At 41.4% G+C, this 13,201-nt stretch overlaps 1 protein-coding gene across 2 annotated transcripts in view; it reads left to right on the top strand.

Moving 5' to 3' along the window:
• The window catches only part of LOC126188855 (piwi-like protein Siwi), a 167,476-nt gene that overhangs the window by 69,385 nt on the left and 84,890 nt on the right, over window positions 1-13,201 (top strand). For both annotated transcript variants that reach the window (XM_049930498.1, XM_049930496.1), the window contains exons 10-11: window positions 6,848-6,998; window positions 12,262-12,403. In XM_049930498.1, coding sequence (XP_049786455.1) covers window positions 6,848-6,998; window positions 12,262-12,403 — 293 coding nt within the window. The remainder of the gene's footprint in view (window positions 1-6,847; window positions 6,999-12,261; window positions 12,404-13,201) is intronic.

Below are 13,201 nucleotides of genomic sequence, written 5' to 3'. Positions count from 1 at the left end.
GGTGAGCATCATAGAAACATCCCATGTCGACTCTGTGGGCGAAATTGGGGCTACCACTAAGAGACAAGATCTTCTAGCTCGACTATCACCAGATTTCACTAAGCAACAACAGAAGCATCTGCTTGCCATTCTTCAAGAGTTCTCTGAATGCTTCAATCCACAGGTGAAGAGCAAATTAGACAAATTGACAGTGAAGCACCATCTTAGCATTGGAGACCATCAACCAATGAGCCAGAGAGCATACCATGTGTAAGCAACGGAACGTCGAATAATTTGCAACGAGGTAGAGATGATGAAGGAAATCATTCAGCCTTCACAGAGCCCATGGTCGTCACCAGTGGTTCTAGTCGGGAAGAAGGATGGCAGTTGGTGCTTTTGTGTTGATTACAGGAAGCTAAATAAGATAACTAAAAAGGACATTTACCCTCTTCCATGAATTGATGATACACTAGATTTTCTGAAGGGTGCTAAGTTTTTCTCAACCATGGACATGTACTCGGGATACTGGTAAATTGAAGTAGATGAGGCTGATCGTGAGAACTGTATTCTTTACTCCTGAGGGCCTGTTTGAGTTTAAGGTAATGCTGTTTGGTTTGTGTAATGCACAAGGAACTTTTGAACGGATGATGGATAATCTTCTAAGTCAGCTGAAGTGGACAATGTGTCTTTGTAATTTAGATGACATTATAGTGTTCTCAGAGAAATTTGATGAACATATAAGAAGACTGAGGGCTGTTCTTAAGTGTCGTCAACAAGGCGGACTGAAACTTAATCCAAGAAAGTGTCTCTTTGGAGCAAAAGAAATCAAAATACTTAGACACCTTGTGCCAAATGAAGGTGTGCGGCCAGACCCAGAAAAGGTGAGATCTGATGCTAAATTTATCTCGGGTGGTGCTCAACAAGATTCTTTAGATGTGCTGCGAAAAGCTCTGACGGCTGACCCTGTACTTGGTCTGTATGATGAGAGAACACTTACAGAACTACACACAGATGCCAGTGGGTATGGGATCAGTGCTGTTCTGGTGCAAATTTTGGATGGAAAACAGAAGGTTATAGCTATGCTTCCAAGACGCTTACAAAAGCCGAGAGAAACTACTCAACTACAGAAAGAGAATGTCTTGATGTGGTCTGGGCCATGTGCAGATTTCGACAGCATCTCTATGGAAGGCCATTCACAGTTTTCACAAACCATCATTCACTTTGTTGGTTGACAGGTGTTCAGGATTCAACAGGATGACTCGCCAGGTGGGCACTACGTCTTCATGAGTATGACATTACCATAGTGTACAAAAGTGGAAGAAAACACCAAGATGCCGACTGTCTCTCAAGAAACTCTGTGCAAGACCATCAAGACTTTGACGAAGAAGGTGACTGTCTCACTGCACTCCAGGATCTCTATGCTTAGCAGGGGGACGACGCCAAGACATCTCAAATTATGCTTACCTTAAATCGGTCAGAGGATGTGAAAGGACAGTTTAAGGTAGTTAATGGATTACTTTGCAAGAAAAACTTCGATCTGTTTGGAAAGAGGTGGCTACCAGTGATTCTTAAACACATACGTTTAGATGTTCTACAGAAATTCCATGAGACACCTGAGGCCGGACATTAGGATTTATTAAGACATACGATAGAATCTGCAAGAGATTTTTCTGGCCAGGTTTATTTAGGAGTGTCCATCACTGTGTGTCGCACTGTCGAGTGTGCCCGAGGAGAAAGGCAGTTCCTCAGAAACCACCTGGCGGACTCTTATCAATTCCACCAGCCGAAACGCCTTCCCAGTGTATTAGGATTGTCCTCCTTGTATGATTTCCAACGTCTGGTAGTGGCAATAGATGGATTATTGTTTGCACTGATTATCTGACATGCTATGCCATTACAAAAGCCGTGAAAACAGCTGAAGCGTTCGAGGTAGCCAAATTCATCGTGGAAGACATTATATTAAAACACGGTGCCCGAAGGTTATTAATTACGGATCGAGGGAAAGTTCCTCAATTGAATCTTGTGACAGAGAGAAACTGTCGGTGCAACGTTACTAATCACATGACGACTGCCTACCATCCGCAAACTAACAGGCTTACTGAACGCGTTAATAAGACCTTGGCCGATATGCTATCAATGTTCGTCAATGTTGAGCAGAGCAACTGGGATGAGGTGCTATGTTTCGTGATGTTTGCCTACAACACCGCCGAACAAGACACCACAGGATTTACGCCATTTTTCCTAGTGCATGGGCTTGAGGCGACTACAATGATGGACACTGTGTGTTAGCTCGACTCCGCATGCTGCAGGCTCAAGAAAACGATGCTAAAGGTATGACGTGATTCACCGCCCCGTTGTCTACCAGCCTGGTGACCTCGTCTGGATCTTCACTCCTTTTTGGAAGGTTGGTCTCTCTGAGATGCTCCTCAGGCGCTACTTTGGACCTTACAAGGTTGTAAAACAGTTGTCTAATGTTATTTGTTAAGTTGAAGATTTCAACCCTGACACAAGACGATGAAAGATCAGAGATAAGGTCCACGTCCTTTGAATGAAGCCGTGTAAGGATTCTGCAACCCAGGGTAAATTTGAAGCTCCAGCAACAGGCAACAAGCAGAAAGGTGATGAAGAGCGTAGCAGCAAAGGAAATTCTAAGAAGATCACTGCCAGTGCGAACATCGGTCATCAAGAGTTGGAGTATGCAGGACAGCTGACTCGTTCCCGGGCTAGGAGGACGTAACACTGAGACACTGTTCTCTTAAGGAGGGAGCAATATCGCAGAAGAAGCTGAGTAGCATCATCACTGTGGTGTAGCAGTTATGATAGGAGGCTAGAGTGTTCAAAACTCACTTGAACTGTAAAATTTTAATTTCTATATTCAGTTAGAGGACATTCTAGAAGTATCCACAAATATCAAGAATCATTGTACTGGAACGTTCTTTAACTGTTTATATACCATATGTGTTTTGGCCGGAGGCAGTTCGCTCTGCACTCTTGTGTGCAAGTGTTGAATAAACCTTCGTTAAGTCAAGTTAGTGTTTGTCATTCATCTAATTACACCTTCTTCTACGTGACAATATAGTCTGCTTGTGTCTGTGTATATGTGGATGGATATGTGTGTGTGTGTGCGAGTGTATACCTGTCCTTTTTTCCCCCTAAGGTAAGTCTTTCCGCTCCTGGGATTGGAATGACTCCTTACCCTCTGCCTTAAAACCCACATCCTTTTGTCTTTCCCTCTCCTTCCCTCTTTCCTGACGAGGCAACCGTTGGTTGCGAAAGCTAGAATTTTGTGTGTATGTTTGTGTTTGTTTGTGTGTCTATCGACCTGCCAGCGCTTTTGTTTGGTAAGTTTCATCATCTTTCTTTTTAGATATATTTTTCCCATGTGGAATGTTTCCCTCTATTATATTCATGACAATATAGTCAGTTAGTCTCGATTCTTACAGTGGTTAGCACACTGGACTCGCATTCGGGAGGACGACGGTTCAATCCCGTCTCCGGCCATCCTGATTTAGGTTTTCCGTGATTTTCCTAAATCCTTTCAGGCAAATGCCGGGATGGTTCCTTTGAAAGGGCACGGCCGATTTCCTTCCCCGTCCTTCCCTAACCCGAGCTTGCGCTCCGTCTCTAATGACCTCGTTGTCGACGGGACGTTAAACACTAATCTCCTCCTCCTCTCGATTCTTAAATGACAGCAAAAAAAAACTTCGCTGAGTTAATACAAAAAATAGGCCCGCAAAAGCATTAATGATTTCAAAGCTGTAAACATTTTTGTCATGCTGTTGCCTGGATACCTGTCATTCTACATGTCCAGCAGAGTGAGGTCTATGGCAGAGCAGTTCAGGCATATGGCTACCACACTACTGGTGTGTGTTCGATTCTTGGTCATGACTTCTCATTCTCCTTTTGTTTTTTTTTTATGGGTCTAGTAGTGTAATAACACTCCGGTAATAATCGTGTGCCATTTTTTAAGTAAAAATGGTGAGGCATAGTTAATAATCAGATATTTATACATAAGGTATTTTCAGTTATTTTCATTGTGACACTTAGTGCAAAAATAAACATAAGGTATATTATTGTGTAATCCTAACTGATTGTCTTGTTTGTGAAAGGTATCACAGTCCGCTGGGTGAAACTTAGCATTGAAACAGGCAAAACATAAATATTTCTTGCACCATCCACAGTATACAAACAAAATTGCACTGCACTGGCATATTTTCCAGTAAATTTTTTGTGGAAAACATCTGATAAGTGTTGCCTAAAAACAGATCTATCGGGTATCAAATTATGTGCGTACCAGGCTTATGAAAGCACATCTTGAAAGAGAGGCACAGACAATTCATTATGGACCAACTCATCAATTTTGATAGCATTCTGCCTATCTTGTAATTATCTGCTCTGCTCTGCTCTGATGGCACATGATTTTGAAGTTGCCTGATGAAATTCTTTATCTATCTAAAAAAAGTAAATGTCAAACAGTTGACAAAGGGAGGTAAGGTTTGGTGGCATCACTTTCACATTGCAGGGCGGTGAGGATAATCTCCGAAAGTCCTATCGTAGCGTGTCATGCAAGTTAGATGGCAGCAGGAATGAAGTATCAGGAAAAATTTGTTTTGCTGCACGTAAGGTTTCACAGTGTAATTGAAATATGATTTATATGGTTGGGACAACAACTTTCCTGATTATGAGCATATGACAAATTGTTTCCAATTCCCTCTGGAGAGCTTAAATTTCTTGAGACCTGTGGACTGAATTTTCCATTTGGTTCTGTGCACGCCTGTAACTTTATTTACGCTACCAACTACAACAAACTTGGTCATAAGTTGCAGTCGCGGCTTTGGTGTGCCATTGAAATAGCTCAGCAGTTTCAAATGCCTTTTCAATTAATGCCACTTCTTTCTTGGAAATGTCTTACGTGACACGATGTTGGTGTATTGTATCTAGATTTGAACCCCTTTGCCTGTGGTGATGCTATGAAGTGAAGTGAAAATCACTTTCCTCTGATTTATACTGCATACTTGCTATTGCCCAGTACTAAAGAGTTATTGTTGGTACACACTCCGCAAATTCTATGGCTTCAACAAATCTGTCTAATGTCCATTTATAGATAGCTTGTAAGTTGTCAACTCCATCTCTTCCATTTCGGATGTCTGCTTCCCACCTCCTCGATATGTCCTTTGTTGTTAACATTTAAGCTGGCCTTGGTCTGCAGTGTTTTAGAGTCCGATTAAGATGTTGTTTTGCCGTTATATCTGTAGTTATTTTGACATTGAATAGTACTTGCTCTAAAGCTTTACATCTCTTTTATACAGGCTCATATGCGAAATCTTCTTGTCCTTATTTCACAGGTGATTATGTTGATGCACTTGCAAGTTTTGATGATATTGCTACTTCCAACAAAATTTGGAAGAGTATCGGTTTCATTTTCATAGGCAACATCTTAGACTTCTACTAAAGTCATTTCTTGGTGCATAATTGAAAACTGTTGATACAGTTCATTGCTAATTGAAACAGATCCATAAAAAATAATGCACTCACAGCTGGTAGTGCAAAGCCGTGGCTTTGAAATAAATTTGAGAACACTTGCACAGTGTCAGTGAGTTTAGTTTGCTCTCTTCACTTGTGTTTTCACTGGCATCTGTTACATCATTGTCATTTTGAATTTCCTATTCTGCTGCTGAACTTAAAGTTGTTGATTCCCTGCCATTTTGAAAGGTCATTTACACACCCACATCGTCTATGATGTGAAATAATGTGATAAAGTTCTATTCGCTCACCAAAGAGCTCTCAATGTGGAATCTCTTGATTTGTGAACTGCACTGACAGTTTAATTGGATAGGGGACTGCTCATCTGCTGACCTTGCTTGCTAGATGTGTAGAAGACACAAGCTACAGCATGAAAGTGCAACTCGAATAGTAATTTTGGGCTCCTTATTATACAGGGTGCGGCAGAACCAACTAAGTAGTTTGCATTGATTACTGCTGGGGCTGTGGTGGGGAAGGGCAGCGGCACGTGGTTTGCCTTTGTTCAGTCGTTGACCCCATTTCAGTAGCCAGCATGGTCTGGACGAGCGCACATTATAGTGCAGATATTCTGAAGGGATGCAAATCTGTTCATAATTTTGTGGAACAGAAACTTTCAATACCAGCAGCAAATGTGGATGTTGTCAAATGTCTGGTGTTGAGATGAAATCAACACATTTTTTTGACAAACTTTCAGCATTGTTTGGCTGTAGATTTCTGCTGCACGTTAACCTACACATAAGCAGCTAAACACACACACACACACAATTTAACATCTACTTTTATGTGGTCCAAATATCTAAATCCACTCCTGATTTTTGAATGTGTAAACCTCCACACAGTTATGACGTCGGTTAAACATGCTGTTTTCTTGGACTGGTATGTACGGACTTCAGCAAATTCCATTCCAAGAACAGTAATGGTGGTTTGGGTTACACTACTAATAGCAATGTATTTTCTGAGTGACAGCACATTGTGCAAACCATAAGAATAGATCAGCAGTTCCATTTGGCTTAATGTCCCATGATTTATCTTTCAGACATAACAGTAATTTGTTAATTGCCATAAACATTACACCAATTTTGTTTATTGTTTCTACTGTAGTATTTGCTGATGTATTTAGCATAATTATAATTAGGTATAACAAAATTTGAAGTTAAGCGACAAGTTGCGTAATATGATTTAAAATATTGTTGGCAACACGAAGGATGAAGAAAATTAATGCAGCACTTCATTAACTCCAGATATCAGTAAATTTAACCAGCCACTCTGTATGGTTACTTTTGCACATAAACAATTGGCAACTTAGTATATCACTTTAATTTTTTAATATTTTTATTTTGTTTAGGTTGTTAGCAGTCTGACTGAATGGAACATGAAGCTAGGAAGGACTTTAGTTGATGTAGAAGGTAGAATTTTACCTCAAGAAAAAATAATACAGTCAGCTACTGTTAAGTATGATGCAGGGCGTGAAGCAGATTGGACGAAGATGTTACGGTGTAAGTAAACTTTCTGATCTCGCTTTTAGATTTCAAGGTACCATAGTCTGAAGACTTATATTTAAAGACACTGTAAGGTGAATAATCTCACAAGTTTGTAAGTGGCAGAACTATTTAACCGGCTGAAATTTTGGAGAAACTACATTACATCAAAGATAAGCAATTGATGTGCTGTGAATGCACATTTATTTTAGACAAAATCACATTCCAATAGCAGTCATGGAGCAACAGGACTTCCTTTGGTTTATATCCTTGGACATGATACTTTACAACAGTAAAATTAGAAAATTACTTGCATATGATTGTATTAAGTCTTTCTTCCCGAGTACCATCTACAAATGAAACAGGAAATTTGGAGGGAGGGGAGGATTCTAGTATACACTCCTGGAAATGGAAAAAAGAACACATTGACACCGGTGTGTCAGACCCACCATACTTGCTCCGGACACTGCGAGAGGGCTGTACAAGCAATGATCACACGCACGGCACAGCGGACACACCAGGAACCGCGGTGTTGGCCATCAAATGGCGCTAGCTGCGCAGCATTTGTGCACCGCCGCCGTCAGTGTCAGCCAGTTTGCCGTGGCATACGGAGCTCCGTCGCAGTCTTTAACACTGGTAGCATGCCGCGACAGCGTGGACGTGAACCGTATGTGCAGTTGACGGACTTTGAGCGAGGGCGTATAGTGGGCATGCGGGAGGCCGGGTGGACGTACCGCCGAATTGCTCAACACGTGGGGCGTGAGGTCTCCACAGTACATCGATGTTGTCGCCAGTGGTCGGCGGAAGGTGCACATGCCCGTCGACCTGGGACCGGACCGCAGCGACGCACGGATGCACGCCAAGACCGTAGGATCCTACGCAGTGCCGTAGGGGACCGCACCGCCACTTCCCAGCAAATTAGGGACACTGTTGCTCCTGGGGTATCGGCGAGGACCATTCGCAACCGTCTCCATGAAGCTGGGCTATGGTCCCGCACACCGTTAGGCCGTCTTCCGCTCACGCCCCAACATCGTGCAGCCCGCCTCCAGTGGTGTCGCGACAGGTGTGAATGGAGGGACGAATGGAGACGTGTCGTCTTCAGCGATGAGAGTCGCTTCTGCCTTGGTGCCAATGATGGTCGTATGCGTGTTTGGCGCCGTGCAGGTGAGCGCCACAATCAGGACTGCATACGACCGAGGCACACAGGGCCAACACCCGGCATCATGGTGTGGGGAGCGATCTCCTACACTGGCCGTACACCACTGGTGATCGTCGAGGGGACACTGAATAGTGCACGGTACATCCAAACCGTCATCGAACCCATCGTTCTACCATTCCTAGACCGGCAAGGGAACTTGCTGTTCCAACAGGACAATGCACGTCCGCATGTATCCCGTGCCACCCAACGTGCTCTAGAAGGTGTAAGTCAACTACCCTGGCCAGCAAGATCTCCGGATCTGTCCCCCATTGAGCATGTTTGGGACTGGATGAAGCGTCGTCTCACGCGGTCTGCACGTCCAGCACGAACGCTGGTCCAACTGAGGCGCCAGGTGGAAATGGCATGGCAAGCCGTTCCACAGGACTACATCCAGCATCTCTATGATCGTCTCCATGGGAGAATAGCAGCCTGCATTGCTGCGAAAGGTGGATATACACTGTACTAGTGCCGACATTGTGCATGCTCTGTTGCCTGTGTCTATGTGCCTGTGGTTCTGTCAGTGTGATCATGTGATGTATCTGACCCCAGGAATGTGTCGATAAAGTTTCCCCTTCCTGGGACAATGAATTCACGGTGTTCTTATTTCAATTTCCAGGAGTGTATATAAATGAAGCAAGCGAAGGGGAATATAAATACCTCAAAAATGATTCTCAGAAAGGGCGAAGTGACTTAAGTATGAATTGTTAGAGGACAAATGTGAGTCTACCAAAGCAAATATAAGGGTTGGGGGAAGGGGAGGGGAGACAGATACCACCTATTGGAAAAATGTGTGTGTTTGGAGAAAAGAGGGGCGATATGAGAGTACAGATGGGAAACCAGTATTAAGCAAAGAAAGAAAAGCTGATAGATGGAATGAATATATAGAGGGCCTAGACAACGGAAATGAACTTCCAGGCAAGATTTTAGAAAGGGAAGAGAAAGTAGTTGAAGGTGTGATGGTGCGATACTGAGAGAACAACATGGCAGAGCACTGAAAGACACAAGTCTAAACCAGGACACTGGGAATAAGACATTCCATCAGAACTACCGATACTTTTGGGAGAGCCATCTATGACAAAACTATTCCACCAGGTGGTTCAAGATGTGAGAGATGTGGGAAATAGCCTCAGATTTCAAGAATGTAATACAGTGCACTCCCAATTATTCGTGTGTAGGTTATTGGGTTTGCAAATTATTTGAGCCTCTAAAAAATACTTGTACTAGGAAAAGAGCAATAAACAACCCGCTGCTTGGCAAGTGCCATTTCCATTGTTTAAACGACTATCACATGACAAAGAACAGTTTACATTATCAGCCAGCCTGTTGCGTGTAAATCGGAAACAAACTAAGTTTTCTGATGTTAATTAGTGTGTAAGTGTCAATGAAGCAAATCTAGAGATTTGTAAGAGAGATGTCAGAGAAACAAAAGAAGCTTGTTGACATTAAAACAAAAATTAGATTTAATTAAAAGATTTTAGAATGAGGAAACTGCTGCAAGACTGTGCTGGTTATGGTATTGGAATGCAGACTGTTCAGGACATTAAAAAGAATAAGCAGAAAGTACTGGATTTTGTCGGGAGATGAGATTCTAGTTCCAGGCCATCTGTATGAAAAAGCATGGACAGATCTACATTTGACGGATGAGATGCTGCTCTTTTGCAGTGGTTTAGCCAAAAAGACTAGAATGTGTCATTATTTCGGTTAGGATGAATGCCAGAAAAGATAGATTTTTTCATGAAGCTGTAGGGTTCGAGGAAGAATTTAATGCCATCATCTGGATGGGTAACTGGATGTAAACATCACGGGATTTGCGAACCTACTGTGCAAGGAGAGTGGCTTAGTTCAAATTTTGCAGCAGCTGGTTCTACTGGAAAATGGTTCAAGATATTTGTGGAAGAAGAGAATTTTGCACCAGGTCAAATTTATGATACAGGTGAAAGTACACTCTATTGGAAGTGTCTACCAACCAGAACCTTTAATTTTAAGAGCAAAGTTCATGGTCATGCATATAGGTTGTCTAAAGAAAGCATTACAATTTTGTGCACCACTAATGCTTCTGGGAACCATAAAATGAAACTGCTAGAGATTATAAAATAAAAAAGAACATTCAAGGATATCACAGCTAAGGATCTTGTGCATTATTGCAACCAGAAAGGAGTGTGGATGGATAGTGAAATTTTCATAAACTGGTTGCACAGGCATTTTGTACCACAAGTTCGACAATTACTAGAAGAGAGACAATTGCTGCAGGATGCTGTTCTATTGCTTAATAATGCCACTTCACATACCAAAAGGATAACTTGTATCTGATGGTGGTCTCATTGTAACTAAGTTTTTACCTCGTAATATTACTGCCTTATGCAGCCAATGGACCAAGGTGTAATTGCATCGATAAAAGGGTGCTACTGGGCTGGTATACCATTCGGTGGGGATTATTTGGTGGCATTCTGGGAGAAAGTTGACAATTTTAGATTCCATACACGGGATTTCTGATACCTGGCAGGAAGTCTGGCTACAGACACAAGTTTGGTCATGGAGAAAAATTCTTAAATATACTGAAGAAAGTTATTTTCAAGGTTCAGTGATGAAGAAATAACAGCTACACAAATAATGAATCTGGTAATTGATTTGAATGGCTTTGAAGATGTTCATCAAGAAAACTTGAGTGAGAGGCAGAAGCTCGGAACAGTGAACCCTGCTTCCAGTACCTGAGTGACGCCGAAATTGTCCTGCTGCTTCACAGCAAAGCAAAGAGGACACTGAATGTGAAAGTGGAGATGAAGACAACATCACAGATTATTTTAAAAAAATAAATGTGCTTACTTTACCTATGCACAGAACTTGGATAAACTTTTTGACAAATAATACAGGTTTGAAAATTGGTAGATTATTCATGTTTTTTGATTATTTGTGGATTTTTCTCCCCCATATTAATCCAAATAATTGGGAGTACATTGCAATTCCAATTCCAAAGAAGCAGGTGCTGGCTATCATGCGCGAATATTACCCAGCTATGAGTTACATCATTTAAAATCATGGTTGCAAAATTACTGATACGAATTATTTACAGACAAATGGAAAGTCTAGTAGAAGCTGACCTTGAGGAACATCATTTTGGGTTCTGGAGAAATGTAGGAACATGCGAGGCAATATTGACCCTACAACATTAGTAGCAGACATGTTGAAGAAAGGCAAACATATGACTACAGATATTGTAGAATTAAAGAAATCTTTTGACAGTGCTGACTGGAATGGGCTCCACGAAATTTGAAAGGTAGCAGAGTAAACAACTTCAACATTAAGCAGAAAGCCGCTATAAAAGTCCCAAGTACATGCAAGAAGGCTGAGAAGGGAGTGAGATGGGGTTGTAATTTATTCCTAATGATGTTGATTGTATACATTGAGCTAGCAGTAGAGGAAACTTACGAGAAATTTGTGGAGGGAATAGAAATGCAGGGAGAAGAAATAAAAGCTTTGAGGTTTGCTGATGACATTATAATTCTGAGACTGCAAGGGACTTGCAAGAACAGTTCAGTGGAATGGACAGTTTCTCAACAGCAGGATATTAGATGAACATCAACAAAAGCAAAACAAGGGTAATGAACTGTATTCAGATTAAATTAGGCAGTGATGAGGTAATTAGATAGGAGGAAAATGACACTAAAAAGTAGATGTTTTGCTATTTTGGGCAGTAAGATAACTGATGAAGGCTGAAGTAGAGAGGATATAAAATGTAGACTGACTAGACAAGAAAAACAATTATGAAAAGGAGGAATTTCACTCACATTAGATGTGAATTTAATTTGAATTGGTCTGCTGGAGTGTAGCCGTGTATGAAAGCGAAATGACACATCAGGTGCATCAAGGAATCAATTTAATATTGGAGGGGAGAGAGAGAGAGAGAGAGAGAGAGAGAGAGAGAGAGAGAGAGAGTGTGTGTGTGTGTGTGTGTGTGTGTGTGTGTGTGTGTGAATAACAAAAAATATTTGGGTGGGATGAAACATGAATGCTTTTCACATGATGTAATAGTACATGGAATATAGTGTGAAATCTTCTAAATGTTCTGTGTATTATTGTTTGCAGCAAATCAAATGTTTGTGTGTTGCACTTTAAAGAACTGGGTTGTCATAAGTCCAGCAAGATGTATGAGGGATGCAAAATCATTTGTGCAAACACTTCAGCGAGCTGCCGGTGGTATGCGGATCAACATGCCAGACCCCCACTAGTGAGTACTTCTGTAATCTCTCTCTCTCTCTCTCTCTCTCTCTCTCTATCTATCTATCTCGTGCGCGTGCATGTAGGACACTAGTATGACCCATTATTTAGTACTGCCCAAGTGTTTGAGATCACAACTAAGTCAGATTAAATGAAGACATTAAAGCATTCCTGACTATGTGGTTTTAATGACATAATTTTTGTCATTACCTTTTTGAATACATTTTGAAGTGTTACTCTTTGTTCTATCACATTCACTGCTCTAGAATACACCTAAAAAAATCACAGAAAAAATTTACACAAATGTTTCCTCTCTCCGTGTGTGCGTGCGTGTGAGCGTGTGTGTGTGTGTGTGTGTGTGTGTGTGTGTGTGTGTGTGTGTGTGTGTGTGTGCTTCTGTAATTTTTTTGTGTGTACTCCAGAGCAGTAGAGCAGTGAATTTGATAGAACAAAGAATAACACTTAAAAATGTATTTGATAAGGTAATGGCAATTATGTCATTAAAAACACATACTCAGAAATGCTTTAAGGTCTTCATTTAATCGGACTTAGTTGTGATCTCAAACACTTTGGCAGTACTAAAGAATGGGTCATACTAGTGTTCTACATGCAGTTTCCTTTACAGATAAACTACATTTCTCCAATAAAATTCTCCCATTAAACTGAAGTTGACCATTTGCCTCCCTACAGTCCTTAATGCTCGTTCGGCTTACCAACATTATACCCAGTTATTTATTCAGTGTGACTGTCTCAAGCAGCATACTTTTAATACTGTATTCAAACACTGCAGGATTGTATTTCATACTCG

Source organism: Schistocerca cancellata, chromosome 5 (genome assembly GCF_023864275.1).
Source record: "Schistocerca cancellata isolate TAMUIC-IGC-003103 chromosome 5, iqSchCanc2.1, whole genome shotgun sequence".
In the NCBI taxonomy this organism is placed as follows: domain Eukaryota; kingdom Metazoa; phylum Arthropoda; class Insecta; order Orthoptera; family Acrididae; genus Schistocerca; species Schistocerca cancellata.
The sequence above is the reverse complement of the archived record's forward strand: the minus strand, read 5'-3'. Positions and strand labels throughout refer to the sequence as shown.